The 24,883-nt window shown below is 48.4% G+C and overlaps 1 protein-coding gene across 1 annotated transcript in view; it reads left to right on the forward strand.

Annotated features, from left to right (window-relative positions):
* Window positions 1-1,862: 1,862 nt before the first annotated feature.
* Ccnjl (cyclin J like) overlaps window positions 1,863-24,883 on the forward strand; it is a 58,805-nt gene continuing 35,784 nt past the window's right edge. The window contains exons 1-2 of the mRNA XM_021212906.1: window positions 1,863-2,075; window positions 2,463-2,567. Of these exons, the coding sequence (XP_021068565.1) occupies window positions 2,505-2,567 (63 nt within the window). The 5' untranslated portion in view covers window positions 1,863-2,075; window positions 2,463-2,504. The remainder of the gene's footprint in view (window positions 2,076-2,462; window positions 2,568-24,883) is intronic.

The following is a 24,883-nucleotide window of genomic DNA, read 5'->3' on the forward strand; positions in this document are numbered from 1 at the left end:
ATGTGGTGTGTATGTGTGGTGTGTGTGTGTGTGTGTGTGTGTGTGTGTGTGTGTGTGTGTGTGGTGTCTAAGCTTTGTTTTTTGAGATGAGGTCTCATTGTGCAAGCCTTGGCTGGCCTAGAACTCACTATGTATACCCACCTGGCCTCACACTCACTCATGAGGTGGAGTAGTTGGATGAAATGATACTTTTAAACTTGTTGATTTATATTGGTTTTTTTTTTTTTCAGAAAGATGGCATTTGCATTCCCAAGAACATTGTATATTTACCCACCTTAGGAGCCCTGTGCTAAAAATAAACCCTTGACAGTAGGGGAGGGATGATGACTGAGAACAAAGTATGAGGACACGTAGGTGTGAAATGCCACAATGGAGCCCATTACTTTGTATGCTAACCTAAAACATTAACAAACACTAAAAACATCCTTGATAAAAATCTGCTCTGGTTTTTAAAACTTCTATTTGTTAGTGAATAGGGCATGAGATTTTTTTCTTTGATGGCCTGCCTGTCCATGCTTTGCATTTGGTTCTTCATAAAGGTCTTAGGTCACATTGATCTAAAGATATACATACATGCATGCATATATATCAACATTTGTTTAATCCCGGGTATTTCTTTTTTAATTTTATGAGGGCTCAAAAATGCTAAAACTACTTTTCATTACATAGCCTAGACAGGGCTCAAACTTCTGTGTAACTCAGTCAATCCTTAAGCTACAGACAGCCTTCCAAGTGCTAATATCGCAGGCATGCAGTACTATGATAGCTTTTCAAAACTAAATTGTATTTTTAACCCGTAAAATTTTACTTGCGGCTTGGTGACGGTGGCACACACCTTTATTCCCAGCTCTCAGGACTCTGTAGTCCTCCAAGGTCTCCCTCAGATCTCCAAGTTCGAGGTCAGCCTGGTCTATAGAGCAAGTCCCAGGACATCTGGGGCTACACAGAAAAACCATGTCTCAAACAAAAACAAATATATCTATCTTGTAGAAAACTAGGCAGAAACTAAAGTCTTTTTTGTGTAATTATGTATTGACTGGTGACTCTCTAACGGGCCTAGTGGTAATCCTTTTCGTGTCCTTTCTCATTTAATCATAATGTATCCCCAGCAATTACTGTAGTTTGTATCCCTCTATTAATTAAAGCCAAGCTCTAAGTGGTTGAGACATTGGGTGGGCAAAAACACCCAGGTAGTTGGTGGATTTGACTCCAAGGTCGTGGGATCAACAAAGAGCTCACAAAAATCAGCACAGCAGGATGTTATGCCATTATACTGCAGAAAATTATACTCCAGAAAACGCCTTTCTGAAAACAAGTGAATTAAAAGGGCTTTCTATCCCGCAACCTGCCACAAGGACTGTTTCCCTGCAAAGCTCGGCTTGGATGCACGCTTAAGAGTACAATAAAATACTCTCTGAGCCCCCTTTATAAAGAGGAACTCGTGCGTATCCAAGGGTGGCTTCTCTGGGCTCCTGTGGGAATTGTTTGAAAATCTACCTCCCCATCGCAGGGCAGGCTGAAAAAGAAAGAAAGACAGGTGGAAGAGTCTGCAGGTTGGCAGGAGCAGCGCAGTTGGCAGGAGTCAGAACTTTCTGGGGGCGTCCTGGCCGCTGGATCCACGCGCGGCACACGCAGGTGGCGCCGCGTCCCCCGCGCCCCAGAATCCAGGGGGCAGGGTGACTGGGGATCGCCCCCAGAGTCCCAGGGAAGGTGAAGCCTGGCTTTCCGCCGGGGCGAGGGAGGAGGGTGGGCAGGAAGCTCAGCTCAGCGCCGGGGAAAGAAAGACTGCCATTTCCAGCCCCCCGCCCCGCGGGGCGCGGGGCGCTGGCGGCGCATGCGCGAGGCCCGGCCCCCAATTCCCCGAGCGAGGGAGGGAGGCCCCCGGCGGCCCGAACTGCGAGCCGCGGCGGGACCGAGCGCACGCAGGGGCGCGCCGGTGGCCAGGCGGGACGGGCTACGGAGGCGGCGGTCGCGAGCACGCGAGACCAGGGGCCGGGCGGCCACCGGAGGGCACTACGTACCCAGTGCGGGAAGGGACCCGCCACCCGCGGCCCCCCACGCCGGGACAGCGATGCGTGAGTCTGGCCCCGGCTCGAGGGCAGGATGTGCGAGCAGGACAAAGGCTAGGCGGCGGGGGAGGAGTTGGGGACTCTGAGCCAGTGACCCAACCAGCCCCGGGAGAGCTACTGCAGTCGGCAACTTTGCAACTTTTGCAGAGGGGTACATTGGATATTCTGCAAGTTGTTGCACACAGTTCCAGATAGCCCCAGGTTGGGCCGGCGGAGGGAAGGGAGCGGGGACACTGCTGGCTCTTCAGGACAGCGGGCGACAGCCAGCTCCACCGTGCAGGGCAGGAGGGGGCGCCCGTCCCGAACTGGGACAGGGACCGAGAAGGATCAGGGTCACTGAGGGCAGGGTGGAGGAAGTGTCTCCGATCGCTGAAGCTCCTGGTGTCCTCGCAGGGTGCGCCCCGAGATCCCGGTAGCTTCATATCTGCGGCGGTGATGGATGAGCCGTGGTGGGAAGGGCGCGTCGCTTCGGACGTACACTGCACTCTGCGCGAGAAGGTCAGTTCCTCCACGCCCATGTCACTTGCAAGGACTGGGTATTTAGAGTCACTTTCGGTCTCCTACTTTCGGTAGGTGTTTTAAGGATGCCCCGCGCGGGAACTCAGCACTCTTGATGCCTTTATTTGTGCGCCTGCTCTTTTACCTTCATGGGGAGTGTGATCTTCCTCCAGGAAAGGACCTGGAGATCCAAGAACTTGAAGTCGGTTTTTTACGAGTGCAGAGCACCAGACAAGTAAATGAAGAGTAGTTCGTATCCTATTGGATTTCCTCCCGAGATTACTTTACATGGTACAAGAATGAACTTTAAAAAAAAATACTGTGTATCCATTTCAGTGTGTAATTCAAAGACACATAATACCGCATAATATACATGATGCTGATTTTCCCCATTATTGTAATAATGATGTAGCAATTGCTTTTAAAATAAAATTATTAGACTAGTACATAGCTCAGTGGTAGAGCAGATGCCTAGATAAATTTATACAAACGTAGTAAAGTTACAGTTCGGTGTAAAGAAATATTAGATAGATGGTGGGAATTCATTGTTAAGGCAGGAACTGAATGATTGAAATGTAAAAGTCAGGCCTGGCGGTAATCCTAGCACCTTGGAGACAGCAGAAGGGATCTCCACAAGTTCAAGGTCAGCTGAGGCATCAGGAGGAGCTCCAGGAAGCACAGGGCTACATAGTGGGGCACTTGGTCTCACTCAAAACGAGAGAAAGGAAAGACACACTAACCTTAACTGAAAGAGGTTGCAGACTAGAAAGCTAAGGGAGAAAACACAAACTCCCCTGCCAGTTGGCCTCCTGTGGTAGAAGGTGGGATGGCTGAAACTTGATCCCCTCTCAGTTCACCTCCCTAGGCTGAGGTTGCTGCTGGCCACTGGGAAGCTGGGAAATCCCAGAGGACTGGAGGCTTTGCCTCTTCCTTCCTGTACCTGGGCTGGGAAAGATTGTTTGGAGAGTCGGTGCAATGGAAGCAGAGCTACTGTAACAAAGTACTCGAGGCTGGCGGGCGTCCTGCAGTGAAATCGGATGTTGGAAGGATACAGTAGATCCTTTTGCTTTTGAGACAGGGTCTTCTTATGGAGCCCAGGCTGGCTGTATACCTACTGTATAGTCCAAGCGGTCCTTAAATTCATGGTCCAATTGCCTCAGCTTTCTGAATGCTCTTAACTTACTGCCCCTGTGTCATCTCCTGTCTGTGGGTCTGTGTCTGTTTTCTCGTAGAAGCCAACCCTAACCCAGTAGGGTGTAACTGTACTTTAACTGGTACATCTGAAAGGATAAGACTTTCAAGTATGGTCACATTCTCCGGTTCTAGATGGACATGAATTTAGGTAGTCTCAACTGGTTTGTCAGGCCAGTGTAGGACAGCAGTTGTCTTATTGGGGCCTGTGGATCCCTGCAGAATTGGGCTCCCACTTTCAGCAATACATACTCAGTGTCTGTGGCAGACCTGTTATAGAGTCCCCAGATTCTCGGGTGAGGTGGGGGAGGGGACTTGCCCCATTGGGGAGTGAATCTCTTCTAGTCACACAAATGCTTTACTTTTTTTTCTTTTCCTCTACCTGCTGATCTCTCTCTCTCTCTCTCTCTCTCTCTCTCTCTCTCTCTCTCTCTCTCTCTCTCTCTTTCATTGCTTTCCCGTGTTCCTTTGCTCTGTCCAGAACAGAATGTTCCAGTCTGGGGATCTGGAGACAAAATTGGGTCCTGGTAGTTCATTGCAAAAGCAGGGCATGGGAGTGAATGCGTTTAACTAAGCTCTCAAAGGGTCAGAAGAGCCAGGCCAGAAGGCAGAGTCAGAGGAGGTAGGGTGGTACATGAAACAGTGTATTCTTAGTCCTTTCTAGAAGTATTGACTGAATGGAAGTAGTGGGGGCGGCTGGAGAGCATGCCTTCCTGACTTAAGGTAGGGTGGTTGCCATTTCTGCATGTGCCTTAGGGCATGGAGCGAAGTAAAGGCTTTGTGGAAACTATGTAACTCCAGAGTTACTTCCCTGAGACACTCCAGGCTTGAAGCTGACCTTAGGGTCAAATCTCATGTCCTTTTAGTTATAATGTCGCACTTCCTCCAAATGCTATCAGCTGTATTCTTGCTGTATTTTTCTCCCTCTTCAAAGGTGTTTAAGAATGTTGAGCTTGGTGGAGTTTTGAGTGAACATACATGGTAAAGGGACTGGTACCCCGATGATCCCCTGTCTTTGAGGAACAAGGGCTGGCCTTTTGTCTTTCCCAGACAGAATAATTTTTTTTTTAAATTCAGCATCAACTCTAATAATGTGTTCCCAGTACTACAGAACAACTTTACAAGTGCCTGGCACATGCCGGACATTCCCCCTTTGTTCAGTGTTGCCGATGAACACAAAGCGTGTTTGCATACAGACCGTGCAGTTGTTTTTGTGGAACCACTAGTAGTCGTCCTCTCCTGGTGGCTGCAGAGGGTACAGCTGCCATCTCGGGACTAGTAGGAGCCGCACTTTGTTGGATGCGAGAGTCTAGTGTCGCACCATACTGACAATGGGAAGAGTTAACACCATCTAATCAAGTCTAGGTGCTGGATGCAAGCTAGCAACGGTGGTATCTCCTGAGCTGCCTCATTTACCTGCTCTCAGCCCAGATGCTGTGGCTTGTTCTTCCCCTATAACCAGAATTCCATTGTGTCAGTTTCTTGCTTCAAGACCTCTTGTGCTTTAAATAAAATTCCCAGGGGACTTAGAGAAATGGTTCAGTGACTAAGATCACTGGCAGCTCCTGCAGAAGACGCAGGTTCAATTCCCAGCACCCACATGGCTGCTCACAGCCATCTGTAACTTTCGTCCTAGGGTATCCAGCTCCCACTCTTCTGGTTTCTGTGGGCACTGGGTGCATACAGTACATAGCTACACTTGTAGGTAAAACACCTATACACATGTTCAAATAAAATTGCCAGTCCACACTGTTACCTGGAGTCCCTGACATAGCCTCCTTGGTCTACTCTCTTATCTTGCCCCCTCTCCCTCCCTTGGAACCACACAGACTTCCTTTCTGTCCCTTGAACTTGTCAATCGTCTTCATGCCTCGGGCCCTTAGTACTGACTGTTCTTTCGCAGTCTGTGTTTCTCAGTCTGTCTCATAGTAACCTCTCAGTAGTTTATTATTCCCCCATGGGATTATTAGATCACCCAGTTTTAGTCTCTTTACAGCATTTACTAGTATCTGAAACTGTCTGCTGGTAGTTTGCTATCTTTCCCCTGATTCTAAAAATATACGCCGCACAAGAGTCTGCCTACGTGCATCTCAGACTGTTCTGGGGCCTCCAGACTTAGAATGGAGGCTTCTCTGTATGTTCAAATAATAAAAATGAATCAATCAATATTTTCTCCTATAAACTGGGGAGAACATGTTTTTAGGAATATAAGGATCAGGGGGAGACAATCTAAGAATATGAGCTATATAGGAGGTATGTGGCTGGTGTCCTGTCTTCTACCTTAGGATTGTTGGGTGGGAGGCCAGTGGACCTCTTCATATAACGTGTACTCAGCTAAGGTTTGAGTTTGTTTCTCATGGGGGTCCCTAAGTATGATAGTGACTCCTATAAGAAAGGTATCTTAGGGGTCTGGGGAGGTGACTCAGTAGATAAAGTGCTTGCTATGAAAGTGTGAAGACCAGAGTTCAAATCCCCAATATGAACACAGAAACTAGGAAGTCAGGGTAGATAGCTCCTGGTAATTCAATCACTCAGGAGGCAGAGAGAAGCTGTCATAAGGGCAATGGGAGTTCCAGGTTCAGCAAGAGACCTTGCCTCAATAAATAAAGCTTGAATGAAGAAAACATTCTGTGTTAACTTTCAGGCATCTACACACACGTGCACACTCACACGCATGACCACACAGATGCAAACATGCATGCGAGCCACACATGTTCCATTTGAATGTTTGTTTGTCCGTTTGTTTGTTTTTCTTTAAAGCTGTATGTGGTGGCACACGACCATAATCTCAACACTTGGGAAGTGGAGGCAGGGAGATCAGGAGTTCAAGGCCAGTCTTAGCTATGCAGTAAGTTGGAGGCTAGTTTGGACTATATGAGAGCTTACCTTACCCTCCCTCCCAGAAAAATAAAAGGGGGGTATTGACATCATATGAAGCCAGTGTGTGATGGTGGATAAGGCTCAACGTGAAAGAGCCAAAGCAGTTTGCTAAAAGCTCAGGGATGAGATGGCCTACCCAAAGGCCTTCCACCCAGCCCGAATAGGCCATCAGGGACTAATTGGAGGCAGGGTATCTTTCTACTGAATGTCTCTGGAGAAATGTCTCCCATTTCTCCCTTTCCAGGAGACCCCTCTCCCACACTGAGCCCTTAAATTCCTCCCTTGGTCTTCAGTCCTGTAGCATCTCTGAAAGACCCCTTAATCCTAAAACACACTGCCCGTTAGCCCTGCCCCTTCCGACCTGTCTGCTGCAGGTTGATCATTAGCTGTAGCTCCTACAGGAGAATTGGGTTCACCCATGCACTGAATATGACAGAGAATCATATCATGGCCACCTTCGAGGCATGGAGAATGGTGGTAGCGATATTTTTTTATGGCCTATACCCTCTTGAGTATCTGATTAAAACCTAGAGATATTTTTTTTTTTTGTTCCCCCAGAAAATGCATCCTCCTAAGTTTAGAGTTAATACGGTCCTTGGTCTTCTACCTAATAGGTTTGCCTAGCTTGGGATGCACATAGTCATAAGGCACAGACAGCACCTACCTTGAGGCTTGCCTTCTTCATCCCACAAGCTTTGCCCACCCCACCGTGGCCCAGCCCTACTAATCTTGCACTTACTATTTTGTGATCTTTTTTTAACCCCTGAAGTAGCTATTTTCTCCAAGTAGGCTGTGAGCAGCCTGTGGGCATTGTGACACAACATTCCCAGGCCAGTGTCTGGTACAGAGAGAACTCAGGGGCCCCTGCCTTACTTGATACAAACACAGCACACTGAGGGGCTAGAAAAAGGAATCAGGTGGACTTCACTGGGACGTGCTGCACAGAGAGCTATGCAGAAGTGTATTTCTGGGACCCTAGATCTGGTCTTTGGCATTGGACAAATGGGCTTCTGGTTCAGCTGAAGCAAAGCACAATATGCTATCTGCAAGGTCAGAGCCAGGACCAGAGGGACAGCGCTTTCTTAGCTCCCTCGATGCCTGGGAACTCTCCTCTCAGATAATGCTGGGAGGGGTCATAAGAAAAGAACTAACTACAGAAGCAGGTGTCCTGTCCTAGACCAAAGCACACAGTAAGTAGCTTGGGGAAATGACTACATATTGAGCTCAGATAATAGGAATAATTTCTCTCAGATCTCAGTCGTGGGGGATCTATTTGCCTTCCTCATTGTATCCCCAAATGAGCCGCAAATACAGATAAAGCGTGCTCTCGTCTTCTTTGGACTTGTGTTCAGCTTATAGCCCTTACTCTCCAATCGGGAGGAGGGTTTATGAAAGCAAGCAAAGAAAGTGTTTGAGGACCCTTCTTTATGCCTATGCTTTAATGTTGGCTTGGCATGAAGACCTGACTTTGGAGGTTTTAGGGGTGGATTCACTGCACCACCACCCCAAAGTCATAAGGCCATTTCCCACCTTGACATGACATTGTAGATCTAGTTTTCTGGGCCCTAAGGAGCCTAACACCTAGAAGTCTTTCTACCAGACACTCCCGTCTCCCGGAGTGGAGTCGTAGAGTGCCTTAGAGTCTTCCCATCCTGCCCCAGATTAAGATCTTCTCCAGCACCTTGCCATCAGGCACATCTCTCCTACTTCCTGAACTGCAGTGCACACTGAGAAGACCTTGCTCTGTGAGATTTATGTTTCCAGTTGTTTTGGCTTCCTTTGCATTGCTGGGGATGAGACCCAGGGCCTGTGGTTCCTAGGTAAACACTCTCCCACTAAGCTATGTCCCCAACTCTCCAAAGCCATGTCTTTTGAACCAGTGGATTACTGAAAAAAAAAAAAAAAACCTTTTTAGTAGCTTGTGATTGCAGTTATTAGAGTTATCTCCCCAAACAGTGACAACAGAGGTTTCGTTCTGTGGTGACATTATTGGGGTTGCTGTACTTAATAGACCTCACTAGCATCTTCATCTTGTTGATCCTCCTCTTGGTTCCATGGATGGGATTTGCCCATTTTGCAGTGGGGACCTGTAAGGTACAGAGCGAATAACTGTCTTAAAGTTACTTTTGGAAGAAAAAAAAAAAAAGTTTTATCAAAGAGTAGAATCATAAGCTGAGCTGGGAGGGGATTGAAGCTCTGTCATTCAAGACAACTGTAGTGCGTTTTGTTGTGCTGTGATCTCAAGGAACTATGCTTTTCCTAAGCCACCCCAGAAGCTGGCTGCCGCGGATGCTGGCCTCGCTCTGGCCATTCAGAACGGCTATTGTCTGGAGCCACTTCTTTGATTGATCCTGTGTGAGACACCGCTCGTCTTGAAGAAGCATGACCTCTGCCACCGCCTGCCCTGTGGTAGATGGAGCAGTTGTCGTTATTTGTCAACTTTTTTCTCTTAAATTCCTTTCCTTTCCCTACGCTAGGCCAAGCATCTGTCTCTTTAAAACAAAACAAAACAAAACAAAAAACGGGGGTGGGGGTGGGGCTCCAGGTCCATGTTCAAAAATCTGACTAGGAGCCAGGCCTTCAAACCCACTATTCAAGAAGCTGAAGCAGGTTGAAAGTTCAAAGCCTGCCTAGGCTACAGAGCAAATTGGAGGCGAGCCTAAGACAACTTACTGACATCCTGTCTCAAAAGGTAACTTTTGAGGGCAGAGGAAAGCTGGGCGTGGCGGCTCATTTCTGCAGTCCCGGCACTCAGAAGGCAAGGTCAGAAGGACTACCTTGACTTTAAGGACAGCCTGCCTTACATAGACAGCTCTAGGCTATCCTGGGCCACAGGGTAAAGCCTTGTCTCAAATCCACAAAATAAATAACTAATAAATAGTGATATAAAGGTAGAGAATGCAGCTCAGTGGAAAAGTGCTTACCTGGCATTCTTGAGACCCTAGGTGGAATCCTTAAAAGAACAAAATAAATTGGCCAATAAACAAAACAGTCCGGTTTGGTTACTGTCCACTCGGGTTTCCCATCCCCTTTCTTCTTTTGGCTTCTAAACACACCGAGGGCCATTTTCCATAGGTTGGAGACACACCCGTTTCTTCAAATGAAACGATGGCCCAGCCACTGCTGACGGTTGAGTCTGCCCAGTGTAGATCTAAGAGTGTAGGTCTTGTCGAGTGCTTGCCTACTTATAGCAGCAGGGCTATCTCATGACTGTGGTCTTTACTGTCACTCTCCTGCTGTCCTTGGTGGCTCCTTCCTGGAAGTGAATATAACTTAAGATGATAACACTTTTCCTGCGGTATGAATTGCAAAGCTGACTTTGCCACCCTGTGTCCAGAGTAGTCAGGTCCTGTTGTATAGCCGGCTGGACTGGAGGGAACTTTAGCGTGGGGAGGAGGTGTGGGGGGCAGCAGGATGCTGGCAGGATCTTGGTCAGCAGTGAGCGGACTAGCAAAGAACACACACCGGGGAACGGCTTCGAGAACCGGCTCAGTTTATTGGGGAGAACAAAGGCTGGGGAGTGAGTATATATCACTGCAGGGCCAGGGTGCTGGGGACGCCTCATCTGTTTGAGGAATAAATTCCAGGTACTTGTGGACATGATCTTAAAAGGGGAAAGGAAGTTTAGCCTGTCTACTGGCTACGTCATCTCCTCTGGTGAGGCAAAGGTGTGGGGCATAGGGTTAAGTGCACTGGGACTTTAAGGCCTCGGGCTGTGGTGGGGAACAATCCGATTCCTGTCTATCTAAGGACAAGATTTCCAGGTTTAGACGTGCTTTGACACACATCCCCACCTTGACCCCACTCTTCCTTCAGGCCTGCTCCTCCGGTCCCACAGCTCCCTGGCCCCAGACTTGAGGCGTTCAGACTTGAGACTGATGGCATGGGAGACCGCTCAAGAGGCATGCAAAGCTGCTGGGGACCTAAATGGCGTTTCAGATAGCATTCAGCTGTCCAGCTGTGCAGTCCCGCACCCCAGTGCATCACATTTGTATATTCATGTGTGTGTGTGTGTGTGTGTGTGTGTGTGTGCGTGCACGCGTGTGCGTGTGTGTCAGTGTGTGATCCTGGGAACTGAACAGAGGACCTCACACGTTAGCTAGCAGAGCACACAGTGCTCTACCCACTGAGCTACATTCCCAGCCTCCCTCTCTACTCCCCCCTCCCCTTTGTGTTTTACTTTTTGTTTTGAGGCAAGATCTTACTAAGTTGCCCCCAGGCTAGTCTGAATTTTGATCTTTCTGCCTCAGCCTCCCAAATAGCTAGAATGACAGGCCTGTACCATGAAGCCCCACTCCTTGTAAATGTCTTATAAGAGGAGAGTACAAAATATGAATAAGGACTCTCTCTGAGAGTGCATTTGAGACCTCAGGCCTTTGGGTACCAAAGTACTTGGTGTGAGCACAGGGCCCAGTAGAGACTTGGTCTCGGTGCTTCTTGTCCCGCGGAACCTCGATTCTTTTGATTTCCGAACCACACACTGTCTCCTAGAGAAGACAAGAATGTGTGCTTTTAGTGACCCTCCAGTCTTTAAAGCATGGGATGCAAAGACCAGACTGGCACTGGGACTGCTGGGGAAGCCTGGAAGGCAGAACTGTAAGGCCGGAGCTGGTCCTGAGCCTTTGCCCCTCACTTGGTCTTTACCTTCTTACGTTATTCAGCCTCTTGGGCAAAAGGGAATGTAGTTAGAGATTTTCTAGAATGTGTACACTTGGCAGAATGAGGTGACACTAACCTGTACACACACACACACACACACACACACACACACACACACACACACACACACGTTAAAGTTGCCAATCAATCTCTTCCCTAATTGCCTGGCAGTGGCTTTGTGTTTCTTGATACTGCACCAATGTTCTGGGTTCCTGAAGGAAAGACACACACATATACAGTTTAATATGCCTTTACATCGCTGTTGTCCTAAACCCAGTTGTGGGGGGCCTTGGACCCACTCTTCCCTGACTCTTTTTTTTTTTTTTTAAAGATTTACTTATTTTATTATATGTAAGTACACTGTAGCTGTCTTCAGACACTCCAGAGGAGGGCGTCAGATCTTGTTACGGATGGTTGTGAGCCACCATGTGGTTGCTGGGATTTGAACTCCGGACCTTTGGAAGAGCAGTCGGGTGCTCTTACCCACTGAGCCATCTCACCAGCCCCTTCCCTGACTCTTACATGTTGGCTGTCTCTCTATCCTTCACATCTCAGGCGTGGCAGCTACTCCTTTCCTGGCATAGCAACTAACTCCTTCCCTCTCTCCCAATTCCTTGCCTGGGAATCCTAAACGTTCCACCTTTGTGTCCCTGCCCAGCCATTGGCCATGGGGAACTTTATTACCAATCAAAAACAACTGGGGGGGGACAGGGTCCCTCAACATCTTACATACAGACATGAGGATGCCTGTGTAGTTTTGGAGACCAAATGAACATAAATAACATTAGACCAAACCCACAAAACACACAAACACACACACACACACACACACACGAGGTGGGGTGAGGGGTTTTGTCTGTTTAGAACATTGCAAAAGATAAACACAAGAGAAGGTAGAAGGGTGGCTCACCGGCTACTGTGCTCTTCCAGAGGACCTGGGTTCAATTCCCAGCACCCACATGGTAGATGACAACTATCTCTAACTCCAGTTCTAGGGGATCCAACACCCTCTTCTGGTCCTCCTGGGTACTGTACCCATGTGATACACAAACATATATACAGGCTAAACTCCCATAACACAGTTCATGCCTGGAGATATATATATATAGTGAACCTGTGAACCTGTGATCCTTCTGCTGTGGCCACAAGTCCTGAAATTAAGTGCCACCATGTCTAGCCCGTGTCTTTAAATTTTCATTGCCAACATGATGCACCGTGTTTTGCTTTAGGGTTGTACCATGATTCGATTGTTCTTGCTGTAAGATTCTGTTCCAACACTTACTTGCTTATATCAAGTTCAAGTGTGGCCGACATCCCGGCAGATAGCAGGATGTACAGGTCTGGAGTGTGCATACAATTCCCAGAGTATTGTGAGTTTTCAAAGATGCATATACACATGTAACCAGCTCAATCAAGACAGAGGATGTTATGTGAACCTCAGAAGCCCTCGTGGTCCTCTCAGGTGTCCATTCTTGACCCCAACCCCAGGTCATCCTTAATCCGACTGCTTTCCCTTCCAGCTCAGACTTAGTCTTTCCTCGAGTTTTATGAGCCTATAAATGGAATCACACATGCCCTCGTCTCTGGCTTTCAGCTTAATATGATGTTTTTGTGATTCATCTGCTTTGTCTTTCGGGATAGTAACAGTTTGATCCGCCACTGGGTTATTTCAAGCGAGTCACTTCATTGTCTATATAGCATTGTGGTGATAAGCCTTATCTACCCGTCTGTCTAGAAATAAATTCCTAAAATGGAGCTGTTGTGTGACAAGATATTAAGAACCTTACATATCACTGGTCAAATTCTCAAGAGGGTACGGCAGTGCATACTATTGCGGGTGAGGATGCCTGCTTCCTAGGAACTTTGCTGGCCTAGATAAAATCTCTTTTAAAAAATTAGTGCCTTTGGATGAGCTAAAACAATGTCTCATTGGTTATGTGTAAAAAAAGACCAGGACCCCGGAGCAATAAGAGCCCAAAACAGAAAGGCAGGGGCACCCTCCTATGCCTCTCAGACGCCCATGAACTCCCAGTTGCAGCAGGGAATGGGCCCCCGGCCCTGTGAGGGGCTGGGTGGGGGCTGCTGGGAGTCTCTGCTGGAAAACTCTTGCCCCCTCTTAACCCTGACGCTACAGTGTGTGCTGCAACTGGCAGGCGCTCGGTAATTGGATGCTTTGGAAGCAGAGTTTCAATTATCCTGAGGCTCGGGGTCCCTTGCAGGTCACTGGAGCAGATGGTGCCAGAGTCTGGAGTCATTAGAGTGAACCTCATAGATAGCCTTATCTTTTCTAATGCGGCTACTTTAGTCATAAGAAGAAAAAAATCCAACCAGTTTAGAGCCCCTCTGACACTGGATCTAACCATTATGATTTTTGTTACTATTTGTTGGGCCTGTTGCCCTTGAATTTTTTTTTTTTACCTATTAGAATTTTTTTAGACAAATTTATTTTGCACTCCCTTCCTCTATCTCTTGGTCTGTCTGCATCCTCATGTGTGTGTGTGTGTGTGTGTGTGTGTGTATGTGTGTGTGTGTGTGCACCCTTCCTATGCAGCCTTGGCTGGCCTAGAACTCTTTATGTAGAGCAGTCTGCCCTTGAACTCACAGAGATCCACCTGCCTCTGTCTCCTGAATGTCAGGATTACAGATGTGTATCGCTCTGCCTAGCTTACCTTATATTTCGAGACACGGTTTTTCGAGCTCATCTATTCCCTACACTGATGGCCAGCAATCCACCTGTCCCTGCCTCCCTTCTGTATGGTTAACTCCTGAGGGCAAGGACTGTATCTTCTTGTCCTAAGCAGGAGGTGCTGTTGCCCAGGGATCCTTGTCTCACAACAGATGTTTTGTGCCACCAGGGCCTGTGCATTACAGCCCACTGTTGCTTTCCTGGCCTTCCCTGTTACCACAGTCTGGAAGGACAGGTAGCCCAGGTGCTAGAAACTCTATTATAGTTGTAGAAAAACAGCCTTAAGACCTGAAACAAGTACCCAAGGCCCCTAGAAAGTGGGAAGGTTATATTTGTGACACCTTGCTACCTGCTGTATCTGGAGTTTCACCTTAGTCAAGACATAGCTTTGTTGTTGTTGTTGTCATCGCCGTATATCCCTGGCTGGGCTAGAACTCTTATGTAGTCCAGACTGGCACCTAACTCACAGCGATCCATTTGCCCTCTGCCTCCTGAGTGCTGGGATTCAAGGCTTGACCTAAGACTTACTTTTAATGGGTGTTTGCAGTGAGTCGAGAAGTTGATGTCTGTAAATGCAGAGACAGTTGCAACCGGGGATGGCAGCCCTCGAACAGATAACAGCTGGGCCATCGAGGAGCTGGGTGAGGAGGCTGGTGTTGTACACATTTCTGGCTTTGCGCTACAGTCTCCTTTCCGGCTAACTCTGGTTCTGAGCTGCAAACGAAGACTTAATGCTGTGAACATTTAACACCTGCCTTCTTATCCTCTTTTTTACATACATTTCCTGAGCCCAGCCACAGAGACAATGCTCTCCATCCCCCTGAATGCGAAAGTGTTTAGTGCTCAGAGTTCTGTGTATTTATAGACAGAGTCACTATGTAGCTGAGGCTCATCTCAAACTTGCCAACCTCCTGCCTTAGCCTCTAGAGATTATAATCTTGTGACATTTCATCTAGCTCTTTCTGTTACTTTAAAAACTAAAGTGAAGTTGTTTCTGGGAAAGCTTGTCTGATCAATGGGGATACCTTGCTGTGGATGGGGACCACCCAGGAGGTAATGTTTCTCACGGAGGAGATTCGACTCGGGAGAGAAGTATCCACTCTTAGGCATTGCTGCCTCTGAGTCAGGGGGGAGGGGAAAGCAGACTTCAGAGATCTCTGTGGATCATCTTAGCCTTATTGGCACCCAGTGTGGCCCACTCTGGAGCCTCTTCATCTGCAGCATTTAATGAGCTCCGTATATAATCTGCCATCCTGATGCTCTGTCAGGGGAAACCATGTCCCAGGATCTGCCTTGGGAACCTTAGCATACTGGAGAACATTCATATAAAACTACTTACGACTGTATACTAGTGGCTATAAGAGCCACTGATGACAGCATACCTTTAACTGGTGCTTGCCATATGCTAAGACATTGATGTCTGTAGCTACCATTTAATGGGTGCTCAACTGACTGCTAAGAGATAGATTTCCCTTCAGGTGCTAATTCCTCTTGCAACCCCATCAAGGGGTTCCCATGTCTTCACAGATGGGAAGCTTAGAGAACTGAATCCAGTTCTTACCTGAGTCCACAAAGCTAGGAGGGTTGGAAAGTTTCAGTATGACTCTGCAAAGTTCACCACCCCCTTTGCCTATGACGTATAGAGGATGCTGTTTGAAAGATGGGAGCAGGTAGAAACAGGTGTGAAGGAGTTGCTCTAACACGGCCCAGGGCAGCATGGGACAGTCAAAGCATGAGCCCCACAGGAACTAGCCTGGTGATTTGGAGGAAGATAGGGAGATGGACCCAGGAGTGTTGGCTTTGGGGTGCTAGTCTCCCTAGAAGTTCATACCTGATCCCCAAAGCACATGGAAAAGCTGCGAGAAGAATGTGAGGCAGGCATGCCGGCTCATAGGTATTGGATCCTGCTTATCGGGGTGTTGTGGCCATGCAAGGCAGTGGTGTGTGAAACAGCACAGGAAGAGCGCACGCTGTTACGCTGCTAGGTTTAGGCATGAGAGTCAAGAGAAATAGTGGACAGAAGCGAAAACTGCATGCTGCTCCCTGGTTGGAATATAGGGGCTCCGTAGCTGGGTATGTGCAGCATTTTCACAGCAAACATTGTTCTTGGAGAGTCCCAGAAGGAAACACTGTCTGGGGATGTTAAAGGACATGCTGTCCACCACAGGAAGTTGCTCTGTATCAGACACCTTTACAGGGTGCCTGCCGGAGACTGCCTAAAGAATCCCTTTACACATAATTTCATCTGGGTATCCGAGTTGCTTCAGAGACACTGAGAATGTATGTAGCTCAGTTGGGTTGAGTGCCTGCTTAGCGTGCACAAAACCCTGGATTGTATCCCCAGCATCACATGAAACAGCACGGTGGCACATACCTTTAATTCTGTTTCTCAGGAAGTGGTAGCAGGAGCATTCGAAGTTCAAAGTCATCTTTTGGCACATGGCAAGTTGGAAGACAGCTTAGGTCCCTGTCTGAAGAAGGAAGGAAGAGGGGGAGGAGAAAGAAATAATTGCCCAGACATCCCTAGCAGCCCTTTTATGTGGTACTTTTCATCCCCCCCCACCCCCAACCCCGCCAGCTGACTGTGCACCAAGCACCAGGAGCCCTTGTGATTGGAATGTAGAGCCCTTTACCCTTGTTGAGTGGGCTTGCATAGTATGTGGAAGATCTATGGCTGTCTCCTGAACTCTTGGTTCCTGGAGTCGGGAGTTTGGGAGATGAATGTAGTTGCCAGAGCTGCTGTAACGAAGAAGGAGCTCTGGGATTTGCAAGAGCAGGAATGTGTAACATTCTCCTGGTTGTGAGGTAGAAGTGTGTGATCATGCTGTCCAGAGGGCGCCTGCTCCTGCCTCTCCCAGTTTCAGGTGGTTGATGGACAGTCTGTGGTTCTCCTTGGCTTTCAGTTGCATCTCTCCTGTGCCTGCTTTGTCTTCACAAGGTTTTCTCTCTTTACATCTTCTTTCTGTGAATCTGTCTTCTTTCTTTTTTTTTTTCCAGTTAAGAAAGATTTAAGATCTATCTTATATGTGTGAGTGTTTGACCTGTATGTATGTCTGTATACCGCTTGCATGCCTGGGGCCCTTGGATGTCAGAAAATGGCGTTGAGTCCCATGGACAATTGTGAGCCACAGTTGTTCTGGTTCTGAGACCTGGGCCCTGATCCTCTGTAGGAATGAGTTCTCTTAACTCCTGATCCGCTGATGGAGCCTTATTTTCTTTGCTTGAAAGGAAGAATCCTAATCCACTATGACCTCATTTTAACTTGATTTAACCTGAGACGATTCAGTGTCTATGTACAGTCACATCTGGGATTCTACACTGATGAACCCTGTCTAAGGAGGAGCCTTTATTTGTAAGCCAGTCTTCAGTAATGACTGGTGCCTGTTGTCAACTGACCATCATTTGAGAGACTCAGGAGTGAGTGGACAGGGATGCAGAGCCCTAACTCGTAAATAATGCTGGAAGTTAGTTTCCCATTGATCCTTGGTGGACTTCATGAGGGTGCCCAGGAGAAGCCATAAAAGGAATCTGAAGATGAGAGACAGGAGCTAGGAGTCTCAGTGAGGTGCTTAAGCGGAAGCGTAAGTAGCAAGGCTGACTGGTGTCGAGAAGCACTTGTTTAGCCTGTGCAGTTCTCTCTGAGGGGGAACAGGGAGGAAAGAGAGAAAGGTACTGCTCGCTGGGCTGGCCATGAGAAAGAGAAGGGGAGAAGAGGGAGGGAGGGAGGGAGGGAGGGAGGGAAAGACGAAGAGAAGGAGGTGATGGAGAAGGGACCCAGAGAAGAGAATTCTAAGGACCAGATCAATTACAAAGCCCTCAGTGACGCAGGGTCACACTGGTCTGACCCTAGATAAGAGGGTGTAGGAGGATGAGAACCCTCAGTCCAGGAGGTGTGAGGGATGCGGTCCTATCAGGAAGCTGGCTGACTTGAAGACCTTGGGGGAAAGTTGATGAAAGACACCCTGAATGTTATCTAGGGGTGGGGGGTGTTTGGAGGCTGCGTGGACATGGGTTGGACAGCATACCAGTGAAAGGTAAACAGGCATGTGTAGTGTGCGGTCACTGTCAGGTGTCCTAGCTGTACCTGGGCCTGGTACTGAATGCTGATTAGAGAGCCAGTGACAGTGGCTCTCAGGAATGAGAAGCTATGTCAGACTCATATGTGGAAGTGCCACTTGCTGAGGAGCCCAAGAGGCCCGTGACAGATGTCACAGGCATGACTTCCCGCCCATCTGGAAGGAAGTTGGGATGTTACTGGCACTGTTGGTGTTGAAGAATGTTGAAACCGTGTCTGAGCGGTAGGTGTTCAGTGCCCTGAGGAAGCTTCCTCAGGTTGAAACTGCGGGCTGAGAGCAGGAGAGGAGGCTGGGGTCTAACTAAGAGGCTTTGGGAAGCTCCCCACCGGCCCCCACCTCCCGCCTTGCATATTCTCTTGTGGTTTTCAAGTCCCCACTTTGGTCACCTTAGCTGCGTATGGTGTTTCCTCAACCCTTGCTTTGTGATAAATATATAGGCTCCCAAATGATGTATTTTAAGTCTGACTGTATGGCTGTCAGGTAGACCTCTGTATTTATCAGAAGGCTATGCAAAATTTTTTTTATCATACTGAGAAAGCCAAACGTACACGAAGTCCTGAGAGATGTGTGGAAGCTTAGGGAGCTGGACTTCAATGAATAAAAAGGAAGGCCATGTCCCTCCTTGCCTTACGGTGGCCATGTCCCTTAGTCTAGCAAGTAGTAGCACAGGGCTTCCTTAGAGGCAGTAAGTCAGTGTTTGCAGAGGGCTGGAAGCCACCAGAATTGTATATAAAGTGTTTTGTATGAGATGGAGTATGGTGTGCATTTAATGCTGACCCTAGTCCCGGTGCCCTTGGTAGTCACCCAACCCTTGGCTGCCTGGGGCTTCCTCATATCCGCTTCTACAGCTTGTCAAAGATCCTTCTCACACTGCTAATGCCATGGCCACAGGGAAATTCTTAGCGAGGCAGTTTGGCAGGTGGAAGCTGCAGTTCTTAATCTCCGAAAGCTTTTCCTAAATCTCTGGGTTTAGGGGACTCATCAGATTAGGAAGCCCTGGGACAGAGATTTTCACCAGAGACCGGCCTTGAGGAATGCTCTGGTCTTTCCTCTTCCTGGCTCATCAGCCAACCCCCTAAAGCACTGTTTCAGTCCGGGCAATCTGGGATGCTGGCATTCTGTGGCAAAATAAATTTAATATACAGTTCCCCCAAATTTGTATAAATATTCTTCACTGAACAAATGTTTCGGGGACTGTGTGTTGGTGTGTGTTTTCGGAGTGTGTAGGGCAATACGTGTTGTTTCCCAAACTGGCCCACAGAACCCTTTTCTTTTGGAAGCACATCATACGGAATGCAATTTAGGAACCAATGGCTTTGAGGAGCCTGATTGGGAGGTAGATAGTTTATCTTTTTTTTTTTTTTTTTTTAAATGGTTTTCTTAATATGTCTAGTTACAAACAAAATAATGGGTTTCATTATGACGTTTCATACATATGCACATGGTACTCTGCTCATGTTTACAATCCTTCTTGAGGCTCACGATCTTCCGTGAAAGCACCTATCCTATCTACACCTAGGAAAGGAAAATGCCTCTTCCTCTTTCTCCTGGACTTCCACTCACTGGGTTTGTCAGACCTCCCCTGTGGTCTTCGTGAGTGTGAAGACTCCTACTGTGATGAGCGTGTCACCTGTCGCTCACCAGTATACTTCTAGTATGTGACTGTTCTCAAAGATAGGAGCTCTGGGCAAGTGGTGAGCATCTCTTCTGAATGGGGTATTGGTGGGCATCTCTTCTGTATGGGGTATTGGTGGGCATCTCTTCTGTATGGGGTATTGGTGGGCATCTCTTCTGTATGGGGTATTGGTGGGCATCTCTTCTGTATGGGGTATTGGTGAGCATCTCTTCTGCTTGGGATATTGGTGAGCATCTCTTCTGTTTGGGGTCCTGGGCTCACAAGCTGAATGGCATGAGTCTAATCCCCACCCTTATGCTGGTAAGTCTGTCAGGGAAGGGCAGTGGGAGTGAAAGAGTGAGCCAGTGGCCATGAAGAGATGAAAACTCAGACACTTAGACAGTGATGGGGAGAGCTGGGCAGGGAAAGGACTTTTAAGCCAATGTCTGAAGAAAGTAATGCAGGTCAGGACACTGAGGGTGAAAAGTGGGGGTGTCACTTCACCCCTGATAGAGGAAGCCAGCAGAGACTGGATGCATGTCACAATGCACTGACCTTCAGACGCCAAGGTTTCAAGGCATCTTTGACCTCCGTGGCTAAGTAACTACGGCGATAGCTGCCTCTGAGCTGCTGTCTTGTGAACCTGCACTTGGGTCTGGCCCTGCACATCAGCACTGCCAGCACTTCTAAGACCAACACAGACATCAAAGAGTTTGCCACTCTACCAAGGGAAGGGTGCTAGAGGGGGTGAGGCAGATATTGGGATCTTTGCAGACCTGGCCAAACATCCCCACTGCCGATAAATGTGACTCTGTGGGGGCTTTGTGCAGGTCGTGATTCAGGTATCCTTACTTGTTCTTAGAGCTCTCCCTCTGGAGTAACCCTCTTCACCGGAGAGCCCCCAGGCAGAGTGGAGGAGCAGCAGAAACAGTGGTTCCTTTAAATATGTATTGCATCTATTTCCCCTTGTTTTGTGTATGCACTTGCGTGTATCTGTGTGTGTGCATGCAGATGTGCACACTGTGTGTGGAAGTCAGAGGACACCTTGCCGTGCTTGGTTCTCAAGTTTTTGTAATGTGACTCCCAAGAACCATCAGAAACGGTGGCAAGCATTTCTACCTTCTGAACAAGCTTTCTCACCGGCCCCAGGCACAGTGGTTCTAAAGTGATCCAGCCTGACTTGACATCCCCATCTCTCCCCTAACCTGTCTCAGAAGTGCTGCTCCCACATCATAGCAGGGGTTGTCCCTCTTTGGGCAGTGACACCCATACATTAGTTACCCAGAGAAGGATGCGGAATCGCTAAGGAAGCCTGAGGGGGAAAGGGAACACAAAAGGCCAAAGGCACAGGAAGGATTTCCCCCGAGACATTCCATTCATTTAGCCACACATGCCTTCACCGGTTCAATAGGTGTTCATTAGCCCTTACTGGCTGGACAGTGGATGGCTGCATTTCATGAGATGGAAGGAATTCAATGGCTTAACACTTGGTTTGAAATACCTGCTGGTTGTGAGAAACTCCTGAGATGCCGTCCTATGGGACAGAGGCTGGGGAAGGTCTCTCTAAAGAGCAGTGGCAGAACGGAGGAGGGCTGAAGGGGGAGAAGCAGTCCGGACTTTCTAAAACCAGGGTTTACCACACAGCATTGCCACAAATGCTATGCAGCCATTGCAAATGGTCATGGAGCCCTCATGAACAGGAAGCTGTTGCGAGAGCCTCTGTCCTGAGAGTTGCATGAAGAAAACAGGGGATTTACTGTGTTTCACTGTGAATTTCTCTGAATCAGAAATCAAGCATCATTTGGGTATTCCAGTGAAAAGCTGCAGTGATTAAGAACACTTGATGAGGGCTGGAGAGGTAGCTCAGTGGTTAAGAGCACCAACTGCTCTTCTGAAGGTCCTGAGTTCAAATTCCAGCAACCACATGGTGGCTCACAACCATCCGTAATGAGATCTGACGCCCTCTTCTGTGCATCTGAAGACATCTACAGTGTACTTAGATATAATAATAAATAAATCTTTAACAAAAAAAAAAAAAAAACACTTGGTGAGCTTGAAGAGGACCAAGGTTCAGTGCCCAGCATTCACATTGGGTGGCCTTCAGCTGACTGTTACTCCAGTTCCAGGGCATTTTACGCCCTCTTCTGGCCTCCAAGGGCACTGCACACAAATGGTGCACATAAATTCATGGAGGTACACACCTGCATACACATAAGAACAAATACATCTTAAACTTTATCCGTGAACATAAAACTTAACTAAGACACTGGGATGCTGTGCACACTGTAGAAGGGTGCAATGGGTTGCTCACTGAGCAGGGCAGGTTCACAAATAAAGAGCTGATTAAAGGGGCAAGGGGGAGAACCTTTGAGTTTGGCCTCTATACAGGAGTGACCTGGTCCCCTCCCTATCTTTTCTTTTCTTTGAGCTTGAAATCTAGTAATTGAATTATAAAATTATATTTTGATTGTTTTTTTTTTAATTCAGACAATCTTGAAAAGTTTGAAGGCAAAACCCATGCAAAATATTGGCCTACTTCAGCCCCTGCCCAGATAACCACTGTGAGCATTTTGGTGTGTCATACAAAAAAAAAAAAAAAAAATTTAATAACAAAAGCAGGCTTTTATAAGGTGTATTTTTTTGAATTCTGATGACCATGGCCATCTGTCCCTGGCCCCCACCCCTATGTGCACCTGGGACAGAAGGCACTCCTGCCTGGCTCAGGTGATAAGGGGCCAACATCTGGGGAGTTGGGATCGTCAGGAAGCCCCTTCCAATCTGTCCCTGTTGTCTCCTCCCTCCTGCAACCTTGGTGCTGAGAGGAAGGTCACCCTGCCTGGCAGCCTTCCTGCAGCCCACCCTGCCAAGCTGGTGGTTGGTGCCTGCCAAGCGCCTGTCTGATCTTGAGAGAGCTTTGCAAGCCGCCCTGGGCAGGCTGCTCCTTTGTCCCTGAAATCCAGGCCACTTGCCAGGGAGGTCTGCTTCCTGTACTCAAGCTGCTGTGGCCCTGGAAGGCTTAGGTCAAGAGTGCTTGGGGAATGAAGAATGTGGATCCTTAGGGCAAAGCCCCCTGTAATGAGCGCCTCTCCCCCACTAATTGGGTTAGCCGCGTAATCAGCTGACTTCCAAAGCTAAACAGGGCAAGCAAGCTGCAAGCCATGGACTGCTGTTCCTATGACAAAGTAGCACCCTTTTCTGGGTGGGTGGGGACAGGAAGAAGCCCAGGCTCAGTGTGACTAATTCCATTTGGTTTGGGGACCCTGCAGAGCAGGCTAATAGACAGCTGTCCTTTTCACCAGAGGCCTCCTTGGTCCCAGCTGTCCACACACCCCAAGGTAGAAAACTTTGTTCCATGTTACACAAAGAAAGTTTCCTTTACTTGGAAAGCACTCTAGCCTTCCACTAAGCTCTGGGCCTCAGATAAACCCCTGCTTATCTGGCGTTTGATTACTCAGTTCCAGGGAAGGGCCATTCTCCATTCTCACTTGGATGACTGGTGTGTGCCAGATACGTTACATTTACAGCAACATGACCCGTATTTCTCAGACAAGGTCGCTGAAAGTCAGAAATTCCTACCCAAGGTGAGTAAATAGTAGAACTGAATTTCCCGGCCAAAGCTTCGTTGGAGCTGCTGCCACACATCAGGGAGTTTTTGGTACAAAGAAAGACAGCCGTTCTTTTTTTTTGCTCAACATACATTTTTTTTTAGCACCCGCTTTTGTGTCCACCATTAAATCGGGCATGGGACAAACTGTATATACAGCACCTGGCCTTGGCTCTCTGGAGTCTGTCTTTCAGTGGGAAGACACATAAGTAAGCAGAATTTCAGCCACGATGAACAAACACCCGGAAAGTAGGTCAGTGGGTCATGTGCTTGCCTAGCGTACAGGATCCCTGGTGTCACATAAGTGCGTGGTTGCACACGCTTGTGATCCCAGCACTTGGAAGGTAGAAGAGGGAGGATCGGGAGAGTTCAAGGTCACCTCTGACCACATCTCGAGTGGAGGCCCAATATGAGCTACATAAATACAGCTCTCAAAAAGAGGGTGAGGGACAAGGAAAAGGAATAAGCAGAATGGGAGGGGAGAAAGAAAGGAGAACCCCGTTTGGTACAATAGAAGTCAGGAGAGCCTCTCCAGGAGTATGCAAGGGTACCATGAAGCAAGGAAACCGTCTCAGGGACAGTTGTGGCTGTCAGGATCTTGTCAGCCTGTGCCTAGTCTAAGAAGCTCCCCCCTCCCCTGCTCCTTGGCATGCACCTGTGACCTTTTCCTGCATCTTTCTCTGTGCTTCCCTTTCCAGAAGCTGCTCTAAGTAAAAGAGCCTTCCTGAAAGAGGACACACGGGGCACTCACTCGCTCCGGGGAGTCTTTTTTTCTTCCTTGGCAAGAGGGAGGGAACTGGAAGGTGCCGAGCTTGGCTGCCTTGAGTTGCCAGGGAGGGAAGCTGGGGCCTCGCCTGTCGGACTTGTGCCTTGTGGCTGCGCTGCCCTGACCAGGGTAGCATGGTCCGGGCAAAGGTCATTTGGCAAAGGCTAATACGGCAGCTGCAGCCCGACAGACTTCGTGGGCTGAATTTAGAACTCGGTCCTTAGAGGAAATACCCAGGCAGCTGCTGAAGGCTGGGAGCGATGCTCAGGAGGCTGCAAGCCCAGGGCAACCTCTGCTCCTGCCTGGCTGGCTTGAGCCCAGGTCTGGGCTGGTGCTGAGATCTTAGGGAAGGCTTCTCAGGCAGGTGGAAACCCTACAAAACTGGTACCCTACCCACCTTTTCAGTCTGCTTTACCTAAATGCACCTGCCTGGCTCCTTTTCTTCCTGATTTATTTATTTGTTCACTTTACATGCCGACTGCAGTCCCCACTCCCTCCTCTTCTCCCAGTCCCACCCTCAACCCCCCTTTCCCATTTCCTTTCCCCTTCTCCTCTGAGAAGGGAAACCCCTTCCTCATGGGTACCAACCCACCCTGGCACATCAAGTCTCAGGAGGACTAGATGCATCCTGTCCCACTGAGGCCAGACAAGGCAGGACTTGGGGAAAGGGATCCAAAGGGAGGCAGCAGAGTCAGAGTCGGCCTTGTTAGGATTTCTCTTCATAGCCCTGGCTGTCCTAGAACTCACACTGTAGACCAGGCTGCCCTCAAACTCACAGAGATTCAGCTGCCTCTGCCTCTGCCTCTGCCTCTGCCTCTGCCTCTGCCTCTGCCTCTGCC

This window comes from Mus pahari, chromosome 14 (genome assembly GCF_900095145.1).
Source record: "Mus pahari chromosome 14, PAHARI_EIJ_v1.1, whole genome shotgun sequence".
Classification (NCBI taxonomy): domain Eukaryota; kingdom Metazoa; phylum Chordata; class Mammalia; order Rodentia; family Muridae; genus Mus; species Mus pahari.